Here is a 20,078-nt window from a genome sequence, read left to right as displayed (position 1 = left end):
AAAATAATCGATTGCATGATGAAATTGTAAACAATATGTACTATATAATTATATGCTTTATGGTAAGACTTTGTGGTGGTGCTATGCATGTCTAGGTAAGTACCATCCACCCATCATATATCTATCACTAAACAGCAATACTTTGAGTTATTGTGTTTCGCTTGGAAGGTTGTACAAGCCGGTGTAACTACAGGTACCAGGGACGTAACATCTTACTACCTTAAGGTTGGTGACGCATTGACAATGTAAGGAATCGTTAATATTTTTTACAGTGCCGATATCTATGCACGGTGGTGACCACATACCAAAAAGTGGCTCGATTGCCCAAAAGCGCTATAATCAAGTAGTTTTTTTTATTTTGTTTTTATACATCGTCATACATTTTTCAAACCATCTTTACATTTTCATTAATAATATAAAAATAATCGTTAGCTGCCAAATAAATTCTCGTTTTACGAATAACATCAGCCCTGCGAGAACGATTTGTTTGCGGGCACCTGATGGATGAGCTGCTATTAATATTCGTACGACTTTATTGCGTTGGGTCAGTTTCAGGCGCATAAAAATCCTGCGGTTCCTACTTCGCTTGTTCAGTTATATTGAAAATTTCTCAAATTGCTTATTTATTAGTCACACTATGTTTAATTATATTTTAATTTGATATAATTGAATATATGTCTATGTCCAGATTGATTGAATAGTAATATTACTTACATTTTAACAGAAGAAGCAAGCGCCATTATTATTTTTATATATTTATTTTATTATTAAAATACAAGTTATTTTAAAGGGCGTGGCAGTGAAGGAAAACATAAAACATCATGAGGAAATCTGCTTGAAACGGATGAAATTCTGTCACATGTATACCTACTATCTCTATATAAGATCCAAGCCTTCTCAACCAGGAGGCCTTCATCCAACATTTGAACATTTATAGACTGATGCTTATTTTTTTAGCTAATTGATAATTTTGTAATATTAAAATATTATCTACATCACTCTAGAATAGTTATTGAAGAATTCCTCTTCAATAAAATTTCAATAAGCTCATTTATGAAGACGATACGGATACGAGACGAACTCTTTGGAGTATAAAATTTATTCTTATTTCAGATTACTTTTAATTTATTAAGATACAATGTTATATTAAGTTAAACTCACCAGTCCTCACTGTGTTCCCACTCGACGAGGTGTGAGAGCATCGGTGTTCCTTGCGAGACGGGGAACTTTATGGTCGGGTAAATATTGGCTAGGTGCGGGTTAAGTCCGGCTTCGTACAATCTGCAAATATTGTGTTCATTATTTATATTATTCTTTAACAGAATACGGTTGCTGATGCCTCGGAAATTGTAAATTTAATTCATGGCCTACAGACTACAGTCGAGTTTTAAAAAATATTTATTGCATTTGTTAGACGAAATACAAATTTATAACATAGGGCTGAAACACGGATATTTATAAATATGGAATCGATATCGCAAAAGAAGTTATTCATTGCTAAAAAAACCTATCAACTCTTAATTGCTCCAAAATTTAGAAAAATCAGCATCATTTTAATTATTTTCTTATTGATATCATGATGTGATATGATCAAATTACCAAAAATGTTTTAATAAATTAATCAAATAAAATTAGTTACTTACTTGCCCAAGGCTGTGAGGAGAACGTGCACATTGTCCTGGTGTTTTCTCTCAGTGAGAGGAATGTTAATGACGTCCTTTTTGAGAGATCGACGTAAAATAGCTTGTAGGAGGCCATGTGGGGCAATCTCTATGGTGATTGCGTTTGCAGGAATTAGTCGAGCTGTCTCCTCGAAAAGTACTGGACTCTAAAGGTCAATAAATGTTATATAGGAATGAAGTGTTTCTTGGAATCAATTTTAAGGTATTAAGTAGTAATAACAGATACTTTTTTTTACCTTTGAAGTATTATTAGATAAAGTGTATCTGAAATGAAGGTGAAGCAGCTATTGCACAATCAAATCGACAAAGGCCGGGGAATAAATTTTATCATTACCAAAGCTTTGAAGAGTTACATACTATATTGCACTTACCAAGAGGTTGTTGGTGTGATATTCTGCTGAAGACATCTCAGCTTTGGGATCTTTCCACAAAGCTTGCTGGACCGAAGTGGAGAGCCAGCGTTCTGAACGTGGTTTTGGTGACGGAATCACTTGCTTCAAGTACTTGAGAAGTTTTGGTCCTGTTTTCAAATTTAAAATAGTAAAACAGTAGTAACTAGTACTGTTTAGTTTTAAATCGCCATCTATCTACTGATATATTTAAAATTTTTTTTTTTGTTCGTTAATAAATACATTATGTTACCTTCTTAAGAAAAAATATGTAAATTTTTATATGGATGTTTTACGAGAAAGAAGATGTTTAAAGATATACTCGTCTCTACAGTGTTTATTTTTTTTCTCATGTATTTATCTCAGTTATACTGGATTCAAACTTACCAGCTTCAGCAATATATCTTGAATGGTAGGCGATGTTAGAGCACGGCACCTCTTTGGCGAAGATTCCTTGTGCTATCAGCTTGGCGACAAAAGTCTTCATTTTGTCCGCTGGTCCAGAAATAGTGCTGGAGTCAGGTCCATTATGGCAAGCCACTTCGATTTCAGGTGGTATTAATGTTTTGATCTGTTTTTAAACAAAAATTAATATATTGAAAGTTATTATCTATACAGTAATTCAACTTATTTTATACAATAACTGTCTTTAACAACAAAATTGTGGTTTTTCATATGAAATTTTTAGACATAAAGAAACTACGTTGTCGTAGTATATATAGAAGATGTTGTTCATTAATAATATTTATATCAGAGAAATGAAATAGAAATACTTTTGAGAGCTTACTTGAATAAAAATATTCGGAGTTATCGATAAAATGAATTAACATGAATCTGAGTTTTATAATCAGTGTATTATAAGCTTACATCATTATAACCAAGACCCACAGCAGCCATGGATCCCTTAATAAACGGAGTCTCAATGGATGCCAGACCTCGACTGTATGCTGAAAGAATCATCTGTTCCGCTGTGAAACATCCATCTGCGTACGCGCAACCTAATTCACCCACACTGTGACCTAAAAAATAAAAATATGTTTGAATAAAGTTCTTGAGAGTTATTATTTTGCAATAATTGTGTCACTGTGTCACAAATTTCAAGTATCATTGAGAACATAGTAATAAAAAATACCGTCATAATTGAAAATTGGTCAGCTTATTTACTTATATTGCTTACAACAGAATACTTAAATCTTACCAATAATGAAGTCTGGTTCAATTCCAATAGCTTTCAGGACATCCGTGAGACCAATCTGAACAGCAGCGATACCGATGAAAGAGTTGAGGATGTTGTCATATATCTTAGGGTCCGGATCCGTTACGAGCTTAGTCAAGTTTATGCCTTTGGGCTCTAGAGTTTTGTGGCATCTACGGAAGTTGAAGAAGTGGTATTTAAATTATGCATCATTAGCGAGTAGTTAATTTCAAGTAAATAAATAATTTCAAAGAAAACGACTTCCATTTTTTTCTTAAAAAGCCAGAAAAATATAATATTATAGTAATAGTAAGTCTTACAGCTTTACCTATACATGTTGTTTATTAGTTAAAAACATTGTGTCTTTTGCTTTCTAAACCAAATCAATGATGACAGAAAAAACAGTGTTAAACCAAACAACGATTTTAATTAAGGCCGATAAAAATTTTATAAGGTAAATAATATCGCTTCAAAGTGTCTTAAAGTAAATACACTGTTAAAAGTCGTTTCTTTAAAAGTCATCAACCTCATGGAATCTATTAATAGAAACTAATAATTTAATTCTTACTTCTGAATAGCAGCAGCGAATATAGGGATCCTCATGAGCTGTGTAGCCATTCCTGCCCACTGGGAACCCATACCCGAGTAAACAAACCACACTGGACGACGGACACCGGAGAAGTATTGGATGTGTCGAGCTACAGACACGCTCTTTGTTGGTGTAGAGTCTAAGCATGAAAATGTGTACTAATATAATTTAATTGTTAAAAAATCTATATATATATAAATATAATATTAATAAATAATAATATATCCATTTTTCTAAATATGACGCCGTTCAGACTGATTCAGATACGGCGGCTTTTCTAATCGGAGACTAGCCAACGGAGCAAGAGATATCATAGTGCACAATTATTTTGCACGCACACACTATGTTTTCTAACTCTCTCTCTCTCACTCTCTCTCGTAATTCGATGAGACGGCAATCCAACGACATTTAAAACCAAAAAAAGAAATAATCTCAAAATATCAAAAATATGCTTACTCAGCAATGTATATCCTCTAACAACATGGCCGGTGATGTCCTCATCGTGTATCGCATGTAAAAGCCTAACAAGTTCAGCGTCAACTGTCCTCGATTCAAGGTCATCTAAAATCTTAGCCACAGCTGATTCAGTACGACCTGACACACAGACCAATCTAGGTAGATCATCCGATGGCATTCCATTGTTGACCTGATTGTGATAAATGTCAATAAATAAAAAGAATTGGTAGTTTTGGAGATGAAGAGAGCTGAATTAAGAGACATTATCTGAAATATTTACCGAGCAATTGTTTATTCATCTAAAACAAAGTTTAAATAACTGAACTTAACAAATTGTACGGGTTGTCTACTATTAGTGATATATATAATATTATATACATTATATATATACATATATAATTTATCAGTAAGATTATTTAATTTTAGATAAATATTACATTTCATACTAGATCTGTTTTTATATTACCTTCGATCTCGCAACGTTCTTAAGCAAGGTGTGGGCGTTCGCACCCCCAAAGCCGAAGCTGTTGATACCAGACATTCCCCTGCCCCAGGGCTGCTTCTCCGTAATCACCTTGAGTTTTCTCTCCGTAAGGGCTGGGACACCTTCTCTCGGGACTTTGAAATTAAGATTTGGGGGAATATATCCTGTTGTATAGGCAATGCACAGCTGAAACAATATTGTTGTGTTAAAATTATTTATTAGTTGACGTATTAGGTACTTAGATACTTACGGTGACGAAAGCTATACGAAAAATATCAGCTCTCATCAAACATAAGCTTCGTCACAAAACAAAAAAAAACACATTCATCGAAAAATGTAAACAGAAAAAACAAGTGCCTGATTCAATAGAATCAATTTATAATTTTGAAAGAAAACTCGAAGGTCCATGCCAGACGTTAAAATCTTAGTAAGAATAAAAATAAAGTATAATTTTTACCTTTGCAATAGAACAAAGACCTGACGCTGGTTCACTGTGTCCCAAATTAGATTTAATAGAACCTATCATAAGAGGTTCAGATCGCCCAGTACAGAATATTTCATCAATAGCTTTAAGTTCTTCAGGATCTCCAACCTTTGTGCCTGGTGGGAAAAAATAATTTTTTGGTCGATTAGTTGACATTTAAAAACTGGTATTACTTAATCATTTGTGGTAAATATGGAATGGATTTATAAATCCATTCATAATTTAATTTAATTCATTCCTTTCATTATAAATCCCTTCCATAGAGAGGAGGGGGATATTGACATCAAATATCAAATAAATTAACGTGTCACATCTTGTCACATCTACGACTTACACTAGCAGTCCTTGTGTCACAAGTCTGAAAAAAGACATACATAACTCGAATGACCGTATAAAGACCCGTATTGCATAAAATACAAATATTTATGACGAGGAGCTATCGAATCCGTGACAGTTAAAACAGCAGCCAGCAAACAGTTTATTTGGTGGTAAAGCTTTGTGTTTGTCTGGGTAGGTAACACTCATCAGGTATCCCACCGCCACTAAGCTAAAAAATCTGTATAATTTACAAGCGGCATTATTCTTATATAAAAACTATATTCTTTTATAGAACCTGCCATGTCCCTTGTCAGTGTATAAAGGAAACGAAGCGAACGAAATTCTAAGTCATCCATCAAAATAGAATAAACATTGTTGCATTTCAATGTTATTACAATTGTTAAATTATTATATTAAACCCGGGCAAGAGCCACTGATTATTAATGTACTATATTTGTATATATAATTCATCTCATATCTTGAGGACACCTAAATCAGATGTCGCATAAAATTCTGCTATAATATGTGCATTCCCTAACCCATATTAGAGAAGTGTCGTGTAATAAGCTTCAAAATAGCTCCTTAAGCGAAAAGAAACCCTTTCCCAGCAGTGGGATAGACTCTTAATTTAAGTGTTATATAACAGAGAACGTTTGACAAATTCTAATGAAAACGTACCGATAGGAAATATCGGTGCCTTTGGAAAATGCAATTTTAGCCTACGTTCGGTACGAATCAACAGTATTATTTACATGTTTTTGTTGGCCTCGTTTTATTCCTCTCGTATTTTTCTTAAACGTAAATTTATCTCAGTCCTTTGTGTCGACGACAATAGTCGAGTTCGTGATGGAAGAGCTTTTTAATTTTATGTCAGACTGCCTTCTAAGTAAACGTTGCTTAAGTTTTCCTATCTTTTGAGCGGTACCCATTAGCTGTTGTTGTTTTTATTTTTATGCGCTTTTGTAGTATTGCTTTATATATTTGTTTTCATATTTTTCTTATCAAAAGAACAATTTATTATTTACGCTTTTAAAACTTTATACTTGGATTAATTATATCATTTTTAACATGACCAGGCAAATAAAAGATTAATTCTAAGATCTCAATAGACCATCTATATTCGAGCCGCTTATTGATATAAAAATTGCAAGCTTTTTTAGCACACATTTGGAGGAGAAATGGTAGAGAAAACAGTAATTTAGTAATTCATTGAAAATAAAAAGTATTTAAAAAATACTCAAAATCTCTGAATAGCTGTCACTTATTACGAGTATTATATTTTTTTATTTCGCCACAAAATCCCATATAAATTAGCATTAATGGGTAGCGTATGTAAATGTCTATAAGCATACCTGTTCCATGAGCTTCTACGAATTCGAGGCTGCTGGGTGGAATAGAACACTCTTCATAAAATTCACTAAGCAGCAACTTCTGGATGTTACCAGCTGGATAAGTGATACCTTGTTCTTTATACCCATCACAATTAGTCTTCGCGTGGAGTACTTGGGCGTAGACCCTGAGAATAATTGTTTGATTAGGTAATAATACAGAATTTTAGTCATTATATTATTCAGTATATTAATTGTGTGATCAAATGGGATGTAAGGGAGCACAACTGTATCTAGCTGTTTCCAGCCAACCTCACCTGCACGTGGTGCATCCTGCCGATTAACAAACGAGGCTCTGGCGACCGACTAATGGCGGTATAACCATTCCATTAAGGCGTAGCTAAATACTGCAGACCGGTGACGGGCAGCAGCGTCATCTGTACGACGAGCTACTCGATCGCTCTGCGATCACCAACCCGTCTGCCCAGCGTGGTGATTACGAGCAAAACCTTTTATGGCACACACCTATACGCAACGGTCCCTAGTTCCCGGTCGCCCCGCTGAAGGCCGCTGGTCCTGGCCAAGGTGGCGGTCATGGTAAGGGTGGGGCAGGGGGTGCTAAGAATCCCCGGGTTACGATAGGCCGCCAACACCGACCGTCGTGGTTCAGAAGGAGACGGCGGAGCGGGAACGGGAAAGGGCCGATCCTGCTCGGCGGAGACGACGACGGCGTCGTCTCGGCCCTCCCATAGCCCAGAAGCCCGGGGCTTAAAAGATAAGGCGTAACCCTGGGGCCGTGGATGCGTGAGGTGGGGGCCTCACGTGTCCTATTTCAGACGGCCCTGTGGAGGACGGCAGCCGTGATGGCCTCGCGCTGCCGAACGCACTAGCGAAGAGTGCGGGGGGGGGGGTGAAATTTGCCCCCTGATGAGAGCTCCGCCAGCCACGAGAGGAGCAAAGCACGAGAGAGGCCGCGGATGCGTTATATCAACACGATCCCGCAGCCTCTCCGATCCGCGCTGAGGACGGCCAATGCAGTAGTTTTAGTGGGTAAGAATCCCACATAACCCGGTTTCACCCCCATAGGACCCGGGTACCTTTCTGAAGGGTTCCACTGCGAGAAAAAAAAAACAGAAACAGGCCGCCAACACCGACTGACCCTGGCTACGTATAACGGACGCACGCTACGGCTCGACGAACACCTGGCACAGCTCGAAGACGAGCTGAGGAATATATGGTGGCATATTTTGGGGCTATGTGAATTCCGAAGAAAGGAAGAGGATACCATAGCCTTAGAATCAGGCTCTCTCTGACAACATCTTAGAAATCTCCAGTGTGTCGGCAAAGGTAGCGTATCTTGTGATCAGACTCACCAAGAGGTATAGTCACAAGGTTATCCAAGTATAGGCACCGACTTCGACACATTTGTATGATGAAGTGGAAGAAATGTACGAAGACATTTCTAAGGCATTGCACACCACCCAAAAGGCCCACTTTAATGTTGTCATGGGGGACTTCAACGCTAAAGTGGGAGTACATACTAGCAACGAATCGGTAGTAGGACAACACGGATTTGGAAGCAGGAATCATAGGGGGCAAATGCTCGTCAACTTTCTCAACGGAAGTGGACGTGGCGAAGCCCAGACGCTACGATTAGAAACGAGATTGACTTTATTATGACGGACAAGAGGCGAATATTTAGAGATGTCTCTGTGATCACAAGGTTCAATACCGGAAGTGATCACCGACTTGTACGAGGCACTCTAAATATTGACTACAAGCTCGAGCGCGCCCGTCTAATGAGGTCTACACTCCGACCAAAATTGCTCCAAGCCGTGGAGTCTAGTACATTTCAGTTAAAACTGGAAAACCGATTCGCTGCCTTGGAAACCAACAATGACGTTAACATCAACCAATAACTCGACTAAGTGGTGGGTATCCTTAGGGACGAGGGGACGAAATTCTATCCAGCGCAAAACACCGGTAAGAGGACCAAACTTTCGGGAGAGTCTCTAGAGCTAATGCGAAAACGACGTGAAAACCCTACAGTCACTTCGTCATATCTGAATAAAAAAATATCAAAGCTAGTAAGACGCGACCTCCGAAACTCCAATACACGCTCTATAAAAGAAGCAATTGAACAAAATCGGGGGTCGAAAGTCTTTGTTCAAAAACTAGGTCGAAGCCATCTGACGAAGCTGACCACTTCAAAGGGAAAAGTCGTCGCCTCTAAGCTCGAGATTCTTAGGGAAGTTCAGGACTTCTACGGTAAATTATATACATCAGTAGCGCCTCGTCCTCAACCCGACCCTGGGGATCCTAGAGCCACTTTAGCTCCCTTCACAGAAGAGTTCCCAGAAGTAAGCCAAGACGAAATCGTGATGGCTAAATAAAAATAAATAAAATAATAATATAAAAATATAAGATAATAATGGAAAAGCCCCCGGGGAAGATGGAATTACGACGGAGCTACTAAAAGCAGCTGAAACCTTTACTAGCGCAGCTCCAACGAATATTTAATTCTGTCATATTCTCGGGGAGAACTCCAAAGGCATGGAGCAAGAGTGTTGTCGTAATGTTCTTAAAAAAGGGAGACAAAACCTTTTTGAAGAACTACAGACCTATTTCCCTCTTGAGCCATGTCTATAAGCTGTTTTCTAGGGTCATCACGAATCGTCTCGCGCGTAGACTTGACGAGTTTCAGCCCCCGGAACAGGCCGGATTTCGAAGAGGGTACGGAACCATAGACCACATTTACACAGTGCGGCAGATTATATAGAAGACCGAAGAGTATAATCAGCCCCTGTGCTTAGCATTTGTGGACTATGAAAAGGCTTTTGACTCTATTGAGACCTGGTCTGTTCTGGAGTCCTTACAACGGTGCCAAATCGCTTGGCGATACATCCAAGTGCTGAAAGGCCTGCATGACGCTGTTGTTATGACCGTCAAAGTACAGAATCAGCAGTCTGACCCTATCCTCTTGCATCGAGGAGCGAGACAAGGGGATGTCATTTCACCGAAATTGTTCACTAATGCATTAGAGGATATGTTCAAGACGCTGCACTGGGAAGGGCGGGGCATAAACATAAACGGCGAGTACCTATCGCACTTGAGATTTGCAGACGATATCGTCATCGTGGCAGAAACCGTGCAGGATATGCAATATATGCTGAGCAGCCTGGCTGATTCTTCTGCTCGAATTGGTCTCCGGATGAACTTGGAAAAAACCAAGATAATGTTCAACGAACACGTCAGTCCGGAACCAATAGCTCTTAACAGAGTTCCTCTCGAAGTTGTTCAGGAGTATGTGTACCTTGGGCAAACTTTGCAGTTGGGTCGAAACAACTTCGAGAGGGAAGCACGAAGAAGAGTACAGCTGGGCTGGGCAGCGTATAGAAAACTCGGTCAAGTCTTTTCGTCACGAATACCGCAATGCTTGAAGACAAAAGTCTTCAACGAGTGCGTCTTACCGGTTATGACCTAAAGAGCCGAGACGTGGACAGTGTCCACGTCTCGGCTCTGTGCGTTTGGTCCACCATTTTAAGGTCGCTTAGCGAGCTATGGAGAGGGCTATGCTCGGAGTTTCTCTGAAGGATCGAATCCCAAATGTGGTGATCCGACAGAGAACCAAGGTTATCGACATAGCCCAGAGGATAAGTAAGCTGAAGTGTCAGTGGGCTGGACACATATGTCGCAGAACCGACGACCGTTGGAGTAGACGCATTCTGGAGTGGAGACGACGCCTTGGCAAACGTAGCGTAGAACGCCCTCCAGCTAGGTGGAGTGACGATATACGCAAAGTGGCTGGCAGTGGTTGGAGATTAAGAGCTGAAAATCGAGCTCAGTAGCGTGCCATTGGAGAGACCTATGTCCAGCAGTGGACGCGAAAAGGGTGATGATAATGATGATGACCAAATGCTTCTGATTTAATTTCGAATTAAATGAGCAGATAGGTGTCTGTGTTTTTTAATAATTGCACTTATATAAATAATTTACCATGACCGTAATATGTCTGATAATAAGCTCTAAGCATTCTCCTCAAAAGGGAGAGGAGGCCTTTGCCCAGCAGTGGGACATTATCAGGCTGTTACTGTACTGTATGTACCTAGACATGGATTTAGCAAAAGAAAAAAAGTGTAGACACAAATTCAATTTAACACTGTCGATCAATAGGTATTATATATTTAGTTAGAAGCAAGCAGGCAAGACATTTAACCTGTTCAATTGCGATCTTAACATTGGCCAATGGGCGATAATATTTAACGAAATAACAGACGATGAAGTCTTAAATTACCTTCTCGAATCCTTAGCCTTTTGTAATAAACAAACAACAATTGCTTCTGATCGAGCGTAACCATTTGCACTGTTGTCAAAACTCTTGCATCTTCCATCAGGTGACAATACACCCAATCTAAAAGAAATTAGATAAGAAAAAATTAGATAACTTCGATTTTTACCTAATAAGGCAAGTCTGTACGAAAAGCTTAGTTTAAAAGGGTTGGGATATACGTCGATTTTATAAATAAGGTCAAAACTAGGAATTTATTTCGAAGAAAAATTTCCTAAAAAGTCATTAAGGTAAATAGAAATATAAAAACAAAACGAAAATATATTTACAGAAATGTGTCAAAATTGATCAATTTCATCCTTACCTAGAGAACTGTAAAGATACGTAAGGATGGAGGCACAAGTTCGATCCTCCGACAATAGCTGCATCACAGTGGCCGTCACGTATTGCTCTGAATGCGTGTTCCAAGGCATATAAAGAACTGGAGCAAGCTGAATCCACAGTGTAGGAAGGTCCAGTAACTCCAAGCCAGTAAGAGATACGGTTAGCTAACATAGCCCGGGAACAACTGTAAATAATAAAAAACCTTAAACTTGTCCTAAACACAAAAATTATATTTGATAAGAAATCCTCATGAAAAAATTATATAGAAAAGGACATAGATTACCTAACTCCTACCTTCTCCCTCGTCAAACCCAAACGAATCCGCGGGAAAAAAGTAGTATTACATTTTTATTGCATTTTGCTTTTATAGTGGTAAACAAATAGAACAATGATATTATCAGTCTTTTAAAATTATTTGGCAATCTATTAAACAACTGCGCTACTTCATACAGAATTGTTGTCTCAACGTAATTAGTCCGGGGTTTATTTAACTTGATTATTTCTGACACGAATTTCCATTTAATCACTTCCAGCATATTTAATTAAACAAGAGGCATACGAGAAATCTTTTCACAAAATGGTTAATGGTTTTCTTGTTTAGTAAAGTAATGCATTAATTAATTACCGCAGAGATTAAGTGTATATTGGGCTTGTATTTTACATATAATATAAAGCTTCACGTGACAAAACCATTTACCATCAAATCAACATAATACCTAAATTCATATAATATACTTTAATAAATTCTATCGATTATATGAATGGAACTATTTTCACATTCGTTTTAAACAGCTTGCTATTTTTGCCACCTTAGAAATGAAAGTTAATAAACTTTTTCATTGTAAGAGCAAATTATTACTTAATTATTGCTCGAGATTAACAGTTAAAACTGTTTGATACGGAGAATCAACGATCTCTAAGAATGATAACGATAAGTCACTTGAGTTTAACAAGAAAAGGTATTCTTAATTATAATGAATTTCTATTTTTTTAGATGTCAATATAATAACAATAATTTATTTATTCGAGTAACAAGATTCATAAACAAAATTACAAAAAAATAAAATAAACACTACTATCTACTACTTATACAATTTACTGGTCCAGCTGAAACTTTACAACAGCGGTTTATAAATATACAGTATAGTCTGTTAGGAACCATGATTAGAATTTTGTTTGAGCTGGCCCGCACCCTGTGAACCAAGGATGCACACTTTTTTCGCATAATTGCGTAAAAAAGTCTATATTCGCTTCAGCGAACATCCCTGAAGCACTACAGAGCGAGGCAACTCCATCAGCAATCTAAAGGCGTTATTGTACTGGACACGAAGAGCATTATATGATTTTAATGTTTAATTAGCCGACAAACTACATGTATAAAAAGAGGTAGTAAGCGCGGAATAATGTTTTTTTTATAATATAATAATAATAAATCGCTTGTAAAGTTTTAGTGGAATATATAGTGGAATATAGTTACTAGCTGTCCGTGCTGACTTATACCGGTGATTTTTTTTCTTAAAAAAAAATCCTTAATCCTAATTGAGGTGCCACATACCAAGTCCAATATTAAACATCTAGAAACCCACCTACTTCAACAAACACCAAAAGTTTCGAATCGATCCAGCCGTTAAGGAGTTCGGTGGCTTATATGGGTACACAATATAAATATATGCTTATAACATCAGCAGCCTAGTAAGGTTCTTAGAAAACTAACTAAAATATTATCTTCATCAACTGTCTAATTAGCTAAGCGGATAGAACAGGATCATAATGGAAAATTGTGGATTCAAACGTTACGTGCTTATAATTAGAATCGTGCTAGGCAGTAAAGATAAAACATGCAAGTCTCGGATGGAATCCTGCTGATCAGAGGATTTATTGTTATATTTTCATTCGACAATCACGCATAATAATTTTCAAAAAAATAAAACCATCGATTTCCCCTCCGACAATCGGAATTGTGTCCGGTGATATAGTTCTGCATTCATGCTTCTACCAATAAAGTTGTAATTTTTGTCAGGAGACGGATATACAACGGCAGCATTATCTTAATTCATTGACCTAATTTCAATATATTGTGTTATCTGTATTGCCGCTAAGGGTCCAACAACATTCATACTTTAACGTAAATAAATAAAAACTATAATTGCTTGTACCAACTTACCCAGTTACACCGAACCCATTGACCTGCATTTTTTCATAGAACCATGTCTTTTCAGATTCGGAGAAGCAAGCACCAATGAACACGCCAGTCTTAGTGTTGCGAAGTTCCTTTGGATTCAAACCTAAGGACAAATAATATTGTTAGGACCCAAAAGTATATATTTTAAAGAATAATTTATATTTTCTGGTAAAACATAGCAAATATCATTGTTAAACAGTATATTGTTAAACAAAATGTTAATCAAATGAATAATCTTAAATAAAAAATAGAGGCGCAGTAAATCTTTAACCTACAAGTATTATTTATTAATAATATTGTAAAACGACCGTTTTTATATATAGGTACTTAAGCATAGCATTTCAGGCTAAGATCGTTTCCTTATAATATAAGAACTTTGGTCAATTATAATAAAGTCAATCACGGGTTGTGATATCATTTACAAATAAGATATGTAATTTATTGTTATTTATTTATTTACTTTGGAGCACATAGACGACATATCAAAAAATTAAAAAATAAAGACCTCGTTACCAAGCCGAGATGGCGAAGTGGTAAGAGCGCGTGAATCTTAACCGATGATCGTGGGTTCAAACCCGGGCGAGCACCACACAATTTTCATGTGCTTAATTTGTGATTATAATTCATCTCGTGCTTGACTGTGAAGGAAACATCGTGAGGAAATCTGCGTGTGTCTAATTTCACTGAAATTCTGCCACATGTGTAATCCACCAACTCGCATTGCAGCAGCGTGGTGGGATAAGCTCCAAATTTAATTACTGGTGGTAGGGCTTTGTGCAAGCTCGTCTGGGTAGGTACCACCCACTCATCAGATATTCTACCGCAAAACAGCAATACTTGATATTGTTGTGTTCCGGTTTGAAGGGTGAGTGAGCCAGTGTAATTACAGGCACAAGGGACATAAAATCTTAGTTCCCAAGGTTGGTGGCGCATTGGATATGTAAGCGATGGTTGACATTTCTTACAATGCCAATGTCTAAGAGCGTTGGTGACCACTTACCATCAGGTGGCCCATATGCTCGTCCGCCTTCCTTTTCTATAAAAAAAAAAAAAAAAATCCTTCCCCTCAAGCAGCGGAGGCCTAAGCCCAGCAGTGGGACATTCACAGGCTGTTATTGTACTTATACCAAAGTGTAGACTAAGTTAAGAATAATATAATTATTTTAATAGATTTTCGTTTTCTTAAATCCATTGTATGATAAGATCTCAGTTAGACAAAAGTATGTACGTATGTTAATTTAATTAATAGTGGCAGAACTAATGAATTACTACGACATAGTTACATAATGAATATCTAAATAGAGTCTCGGCTCGTTAATCAAATAGTTACAATTCATTATATATTATGTGTCGAATATAGGACTATTGTTTATTAACACAATAGATAAAGCAAACTATGTAGATGAAGTATGATCTGTAATGGGATCATACTTCATCTATATAGTTTGTTCTACTTATTGATGTAATAATCCAGCTTTGATCCATAATGAGAGAGCGTACTTATACTGTAATATCATATCGTGTTAGTTTTTTTTTTGTTTTCCTTTTCACGCAAACTACTAATTATTTGAAATTAGTCTAATAATTATATTGAAAAAGTTGTCGTTTCGAACTCTTTCGAAGAGAGAGCTGCCCAAACTATTTATTATAGATACACAGACACTTCGTATGAGAGCTTTATCGGTCTCCAAAATGTTTACAAAAAAGTCAATCACAGCATTTATTAAATAGCAGTTCCTGTTTTTAGGAATAACTAATATTTCACCTTCCAGTTAAGCGTACCTTGTATTAGTGCAAACCCAAGTATTCGTCTAACCTGCAACTTTTACATAGCGGCTGGTAATTAACAAATATTTTTATATTAAAAAAATATTGTAAAAAATTATAATGAGAAATTTAGTTTACTATAATTGTCACTAAGTATTCATCCTTATGGCCCAGTGGTATGAACGCGTGAATCTTAACCGATGATCGTGGGGTCAAACCCGGGCAAGCATCACTAAATTTTCATGTGCTCCATTTGTGATTATAATTCATCTCGTGCTTTACGGTGAAGGAAAACATCGTGAGGAAACCTGCAAGTGTCTAATTTCACTCAAATTCTGCCACATGTGTATTCCACCAAACCGCATTGGAGCAGCATGGTGGAATCAGCTTCAAACCTTCTCCTCAAAAAGAGGAGAGGAGGCCTTTAGCCCAGCAGTGGGACATTCACAGACTGTTACGGTACGGATTCATCCTTATCAAAATTTATATCACATTAATAGCCGAGATGGACTAGTGGCTAAAACGCGTGAATCTTAACCGATGACGGTGAAGGAAAACATCGTGAGCAAGCCTGCATGTGTCTAATTTCATTGAAATTTACCACATGTGTATTCTACCAACCCACATTGGAGCAGCGTGATGGAATAAGCTCCAACCCTTCTCCTCAAAATGAAGAGGAAGCCTTAGCCCAGCAGTGTGACATTAGCAGGACGTTACTGTACTTCATTTTAAACATTTTATGCGGATAAATATTTATACAGCCTATTAATATTTGTAATTCGAGCCGATTGTCTTAGAAATATTGCGAGATACTTAAATAAACTTGTGAAAAAATTACGTATGAGGGCAGACAGCTGTTTAATATATTTCCGTCTATTTTAAGGCATGTGAGCTCTAAATGTACTAAAGAATAAACTATCGGAAGATAATATTCAAAACTACCCTTTATTACTTTATTTATTGGGTTAAAAAAGTAAATAACCAAAAAAGTAAATAAGTGTCGAAGCTAAGCTATTACAGCTTAGCTTCGACACTTAGCTTTACTTTAATCTATTTTGAATAAAGATCTTAAAACCTATAAATTCGTGGGGCGTGTTATACGACGAATAAGCACAGGGGATCAATTCTACTCACAAATTGTCACCTTATCGCAATCAAATGGAAGCGTGATCGTTGCCGTTTATCCGTTTTTAATTTAATTATTCGCTTTCGGCGTAAAAGTTAACTATTAAGATCTGTTTTAAATTAACGATATTTGTTAACATCATATCAGTTCGTTGCCGATCCGAATAAATATTGAGTAGTCTAAGTTGGATTGGAATTGAATCGGGAGCGTATCGGAATCATTATAGATTAGTAGAATTTGGCCCCAGGGCGGGCAAATGTTTGTATCTCATTGGTTAAAAACACATCTCGAAATAAAATCTTTATTCTATCAGCACTAAAACGATAAGAATACTAAACTTTTGCTTATACACATATTTAACAGTACATTTAACCATTCTTTTTCATTTTATTAAGTAATAGGTACCCATCCCTACTGGTGGTCCATCTACTGGTGGTAGGGCTTTGTGCAAGCTCGTCTGGGTAGGTACCACCCACTCATCAGATATTCTACCGCAAAACAGCAATACTTGATATTGTTGTGTTCCGGTTTGAAGGGTGAGTGAGCCAGTGTAATTACAGGCACAAGGGACATAAAATCTTAGTTCCCAAGGTTGGTGGCGCATTGGATATGTAAGCGATGGTTGACATTTCTTACAATGCCAATGTCTAAGAGCGTTGGTGACCACTTACCATCAGGTGGCCCATATGCTCGTCCGCCTTCCTTTTCTATAAAAAAAAAAAAAAAAAAAAAAAAAAAAATCCCGGTTTCGTGTCGCTTACATCGTAATATATATGTCATTTGGTTTCCACGGCGCACCCTTTGTTTGTTGGCATGCTTTTTTCCGACATCTTAAACTATCATCGTCATATTTAAACCAATTTACACAAAACCGTAATAAATTTGTCATCATAAATCACTACGTCTATTGTTAAAAACCGTATCAAAACCCGTGCGGTAGTTTTATTATTTAATCGCGTTCGTTTAGTCATACAGACAAACGAGGTGGCGGCGGGTGGTTTTTGTTTTTTAAAATGTAGTAATTATATATTCTTAAAAGAACGTCAAATACTTATGAATTGTTCAAATATAAAATGAAATCGTTCAGTAGTTAAGCGTCGATTGATAATGAACTTTAAACCGGATTATATCCTGACTCGGTCACTGTATCATTTCCGTACCCTTAGTCGAGCACAGCTAAATTAAATTGCTTGATAAATAATACCTTAGAGTACCAAATATGAAAATTTTGCTACAGTTTTAGTTGCAAAAACTTTCTTTCAATTAAGGGTATGACTTGCGCCTCGGTAGGTACCACCCACCCACTCTAGACCACAGATATTCTAGTGCCAAACATCAACGCTTAGAATTATTGTGTTCCGGTTTGAAGGGTGAAGGAGCCAGGTTAAATATAGGCACAAGGGACATTAGATCTTAGTCCCCAAGGTCAGTGACGCATTACCGATATAATGATCGTTAATACTTACCGTCAGATCGCCCCTTTGCTAGTTTACCCATTTTGAATAATCAAAATAAATTAAATTCCTTTTACATTAATTCTAATATTACATTACATTTTCAATAACATTAAACATCGATTAAATTTGAGAATAACTTTGGAATAATTTTCGACGGTCAAAGAGAAAATCCAGTAATTATTACCGAACAAAGTTTTAATGTATAAGATAAAATTACTCGCTCAATAAAGATTGTCAAGGCTCGTTTTATTCAAAAGTAACCGAAGTTTGTTTTAATATAAATTGTTCGAGCGTTCTGTGTGTAACTTGTTATCTAACCGAAATGTTTATCAAATCAATAGTCCAACGAATTCTTACATATTTAAACAATACTAGCCGCCCGTTCCGGCTTCACCCGCGTTTAATAAGTGCCTACATCGTTATATATTTAATTCTATTGTATCCGCCAGTGAAGCAACAACAACATTTTTCCAATATTTTCTCCAATCAATAATCAAACATTTTCAAGGGTTCCCACGATACATGCCTCCTAATTTGGGTCCAACTGATTTATTCACCTATTTGTAAATTGGTTTTGGTATGATTATAAGAGTATTCGTTGACTTCATAAAGAGTATATAATAATTGTTTATGGTTATTATAAGTATGTGAGCCATATTTTAAACCATAACAATAAATTTAATGATCTTGATTTATTTTTTATGTCATTGAAGGAATTGAAATGTAAAATAAAATGTCACCTACATTGTCACTTTGAATAGAATTTGAATTTATATATTTATTATTTTTTACTAAATTATTAATTGATTGTTCATACTTCGTAAAATTATAAATAATCTTTAATTTTTATTTTTATTTGTTATAATTCTGTTATGTATTTTGATTTAATTATTTGTGGAGACTTAATTGGTAGATGATGTTTTCTTAATGTGATAAATATTTTCGTACATATTATAACTGATTGTCTTCCTAAGATTAAATAATTAAATAAATAAATTAATGATTGATGAAAAATATAACACATGTGTTTTAAAATGTTGTATAAATAGATGGCTATGTAATTACATTAAAATATTATCTACTGAGTAAAAATAACAATAAACACATTACAAATTTAAAGCAAAAACACGCCGTCTAAAAGATTGTCCTGCGGCATTGTACCCAAGACGCTGGCACTATTGCCTTTCTGCACCGCTAGACTCAGCCTTTGGGCTAAATAAGCCCCAGATCTAGGGTTACCAGAAGTGTGGACCAGTTTCGTAGAAAGATCTTTTATGATTTATATTTTGGTAAATAAAGATTTTTTTATTAAATATCTCAGCCTATTTACCCAAAACCCTTATGAATTCTACACCTTAACCTTCCATATGAGTAATTCTGTCCATCGCTAAAAAACATGATTACATTAAGTATATTTATTTTTTATTTTTTTTATTTTTTTATTTTTTATTTATTTGGGAAACATACAGCATAATATAATACATAAAATTTAGTAACAAAATAAATTTCACTTAAGCCAACAAAGTTTCCACTTATACAAACAAACATGGAGTGAACCTAACGATAACAAGTTATTTAACAATTTATTAAGATATATGAATAAAGTATTAAAAATAATTTAAAACAGAAAAAAAAAAAAAAAAACGATAAGTATATTACTGACAAATACAGTTTTTTAGAGCTTCTTTGAACTTAAATAAATTTTCGTTAAATATATCTATACTAGTGTAGCGTTTATTATGATTGTCACATGCTCTTACTAAAAAGCGATTTTTAGCATAGTTCGTTCTACACATTGGGACATAAAAGGTATGTTTTGAACGGGCAATGGAATGTGAGCACTTGATATAAATGTTGTTGACTAAGTACATTGAATCGACAAAATTATTTACAATTTTGTAAAGAAAAACCTGATCTTTGCATTCCCTGCGTTTCTCAAGCGACAAAAT

General features: G+C 36.1%; 1 protein-coding gene across 1 annotated transcript in view; it reads right to left on the bottom strand.

Moving 5' to 3' along the window:
* The window catches only part of LOC126775405 (fatty acid synthase), a 48,390-nt gene that overhangs the window by 16,527 nt on the left and 11,785 nt on the right, over nucleotides 1–20,078 (bottom strand). The window contains exons 4-17 of the mRNA XM_050497297.1: nucleotides 13,762–13,882; nucleotides 11,578–11,781; nucleotides 11,220–11,336; nucleotides 6,950–7,113; nucleotides 5,253–5,395; nucleotides 4,778–4,981; nucleotides 4,312–4,501; nucleotides 3,835–3,994; nucleotides 3,270–3,439; nucleotides 2,939–3,090; nucleotides 2,459–2,642; nucleotides 2,054–2,202; nucleotides 1,644–1,828; nucleotides 1,162–1,281 (exon numbers count right to left, since the gene is read on the bottom strand). Coding sequence (XP_050353254.1) covers nucleotides 1,162–1,281; nucleotides 1,644–1,828; nucleotides 2,054–2,202; nucleotides 2,459–2,642; nucleotides 2,939–3,090; nucleotides 3,270–3,439; nucleotides 3,835–3,994; nucleotides 4,312–4,501; nucleotides 4,778–4,981; nucleotides 5,253–5,395; nucleotides 6,950–7,113; nucleotides 11,220–11,336; nucleotides 11,578–11,781; nucleotides 13,762–13,882 — 2,263 coding nt within the window. The remainder of the gene's footprint in view (nucleotides 1–1,161; nucleotides 1,282–1,643; nucleotides 1,829–2,053; nucleotides 2,203–2,458; nucleotides 2,643–2,938; nucleotides 3,091–3,269; nucleotides 3,440–3,834; nucleotides 3,995–4,311; nucleotides 4,502–4,777; nucleotides 4,982–5,252; nucleotides 5,396–6,949; nucleotides 7,114–11,219; nucleotides 11,337–11,577; nucleotides 11,782–13,761; nucleotides 13,883–20,078) is intronic.

Source organism: Nymphalis io, chromosome 18, assembly GCF_905147045.1.
Source record: "Nymphalis io chromosome 18, ilAglIoxx1.1, whole genome shotgun sequence".
Taxonomy (NCBI): domain Eukaryota; kingdom Metazoa; phylum Arthropoda; class Insecta; order Lepidoptera; family Nymphalidae; genus Nymphalis; species Nymphalis io.
This window is presented reverse-complemented; position numbering and strand designations above follow the sequence as displayed.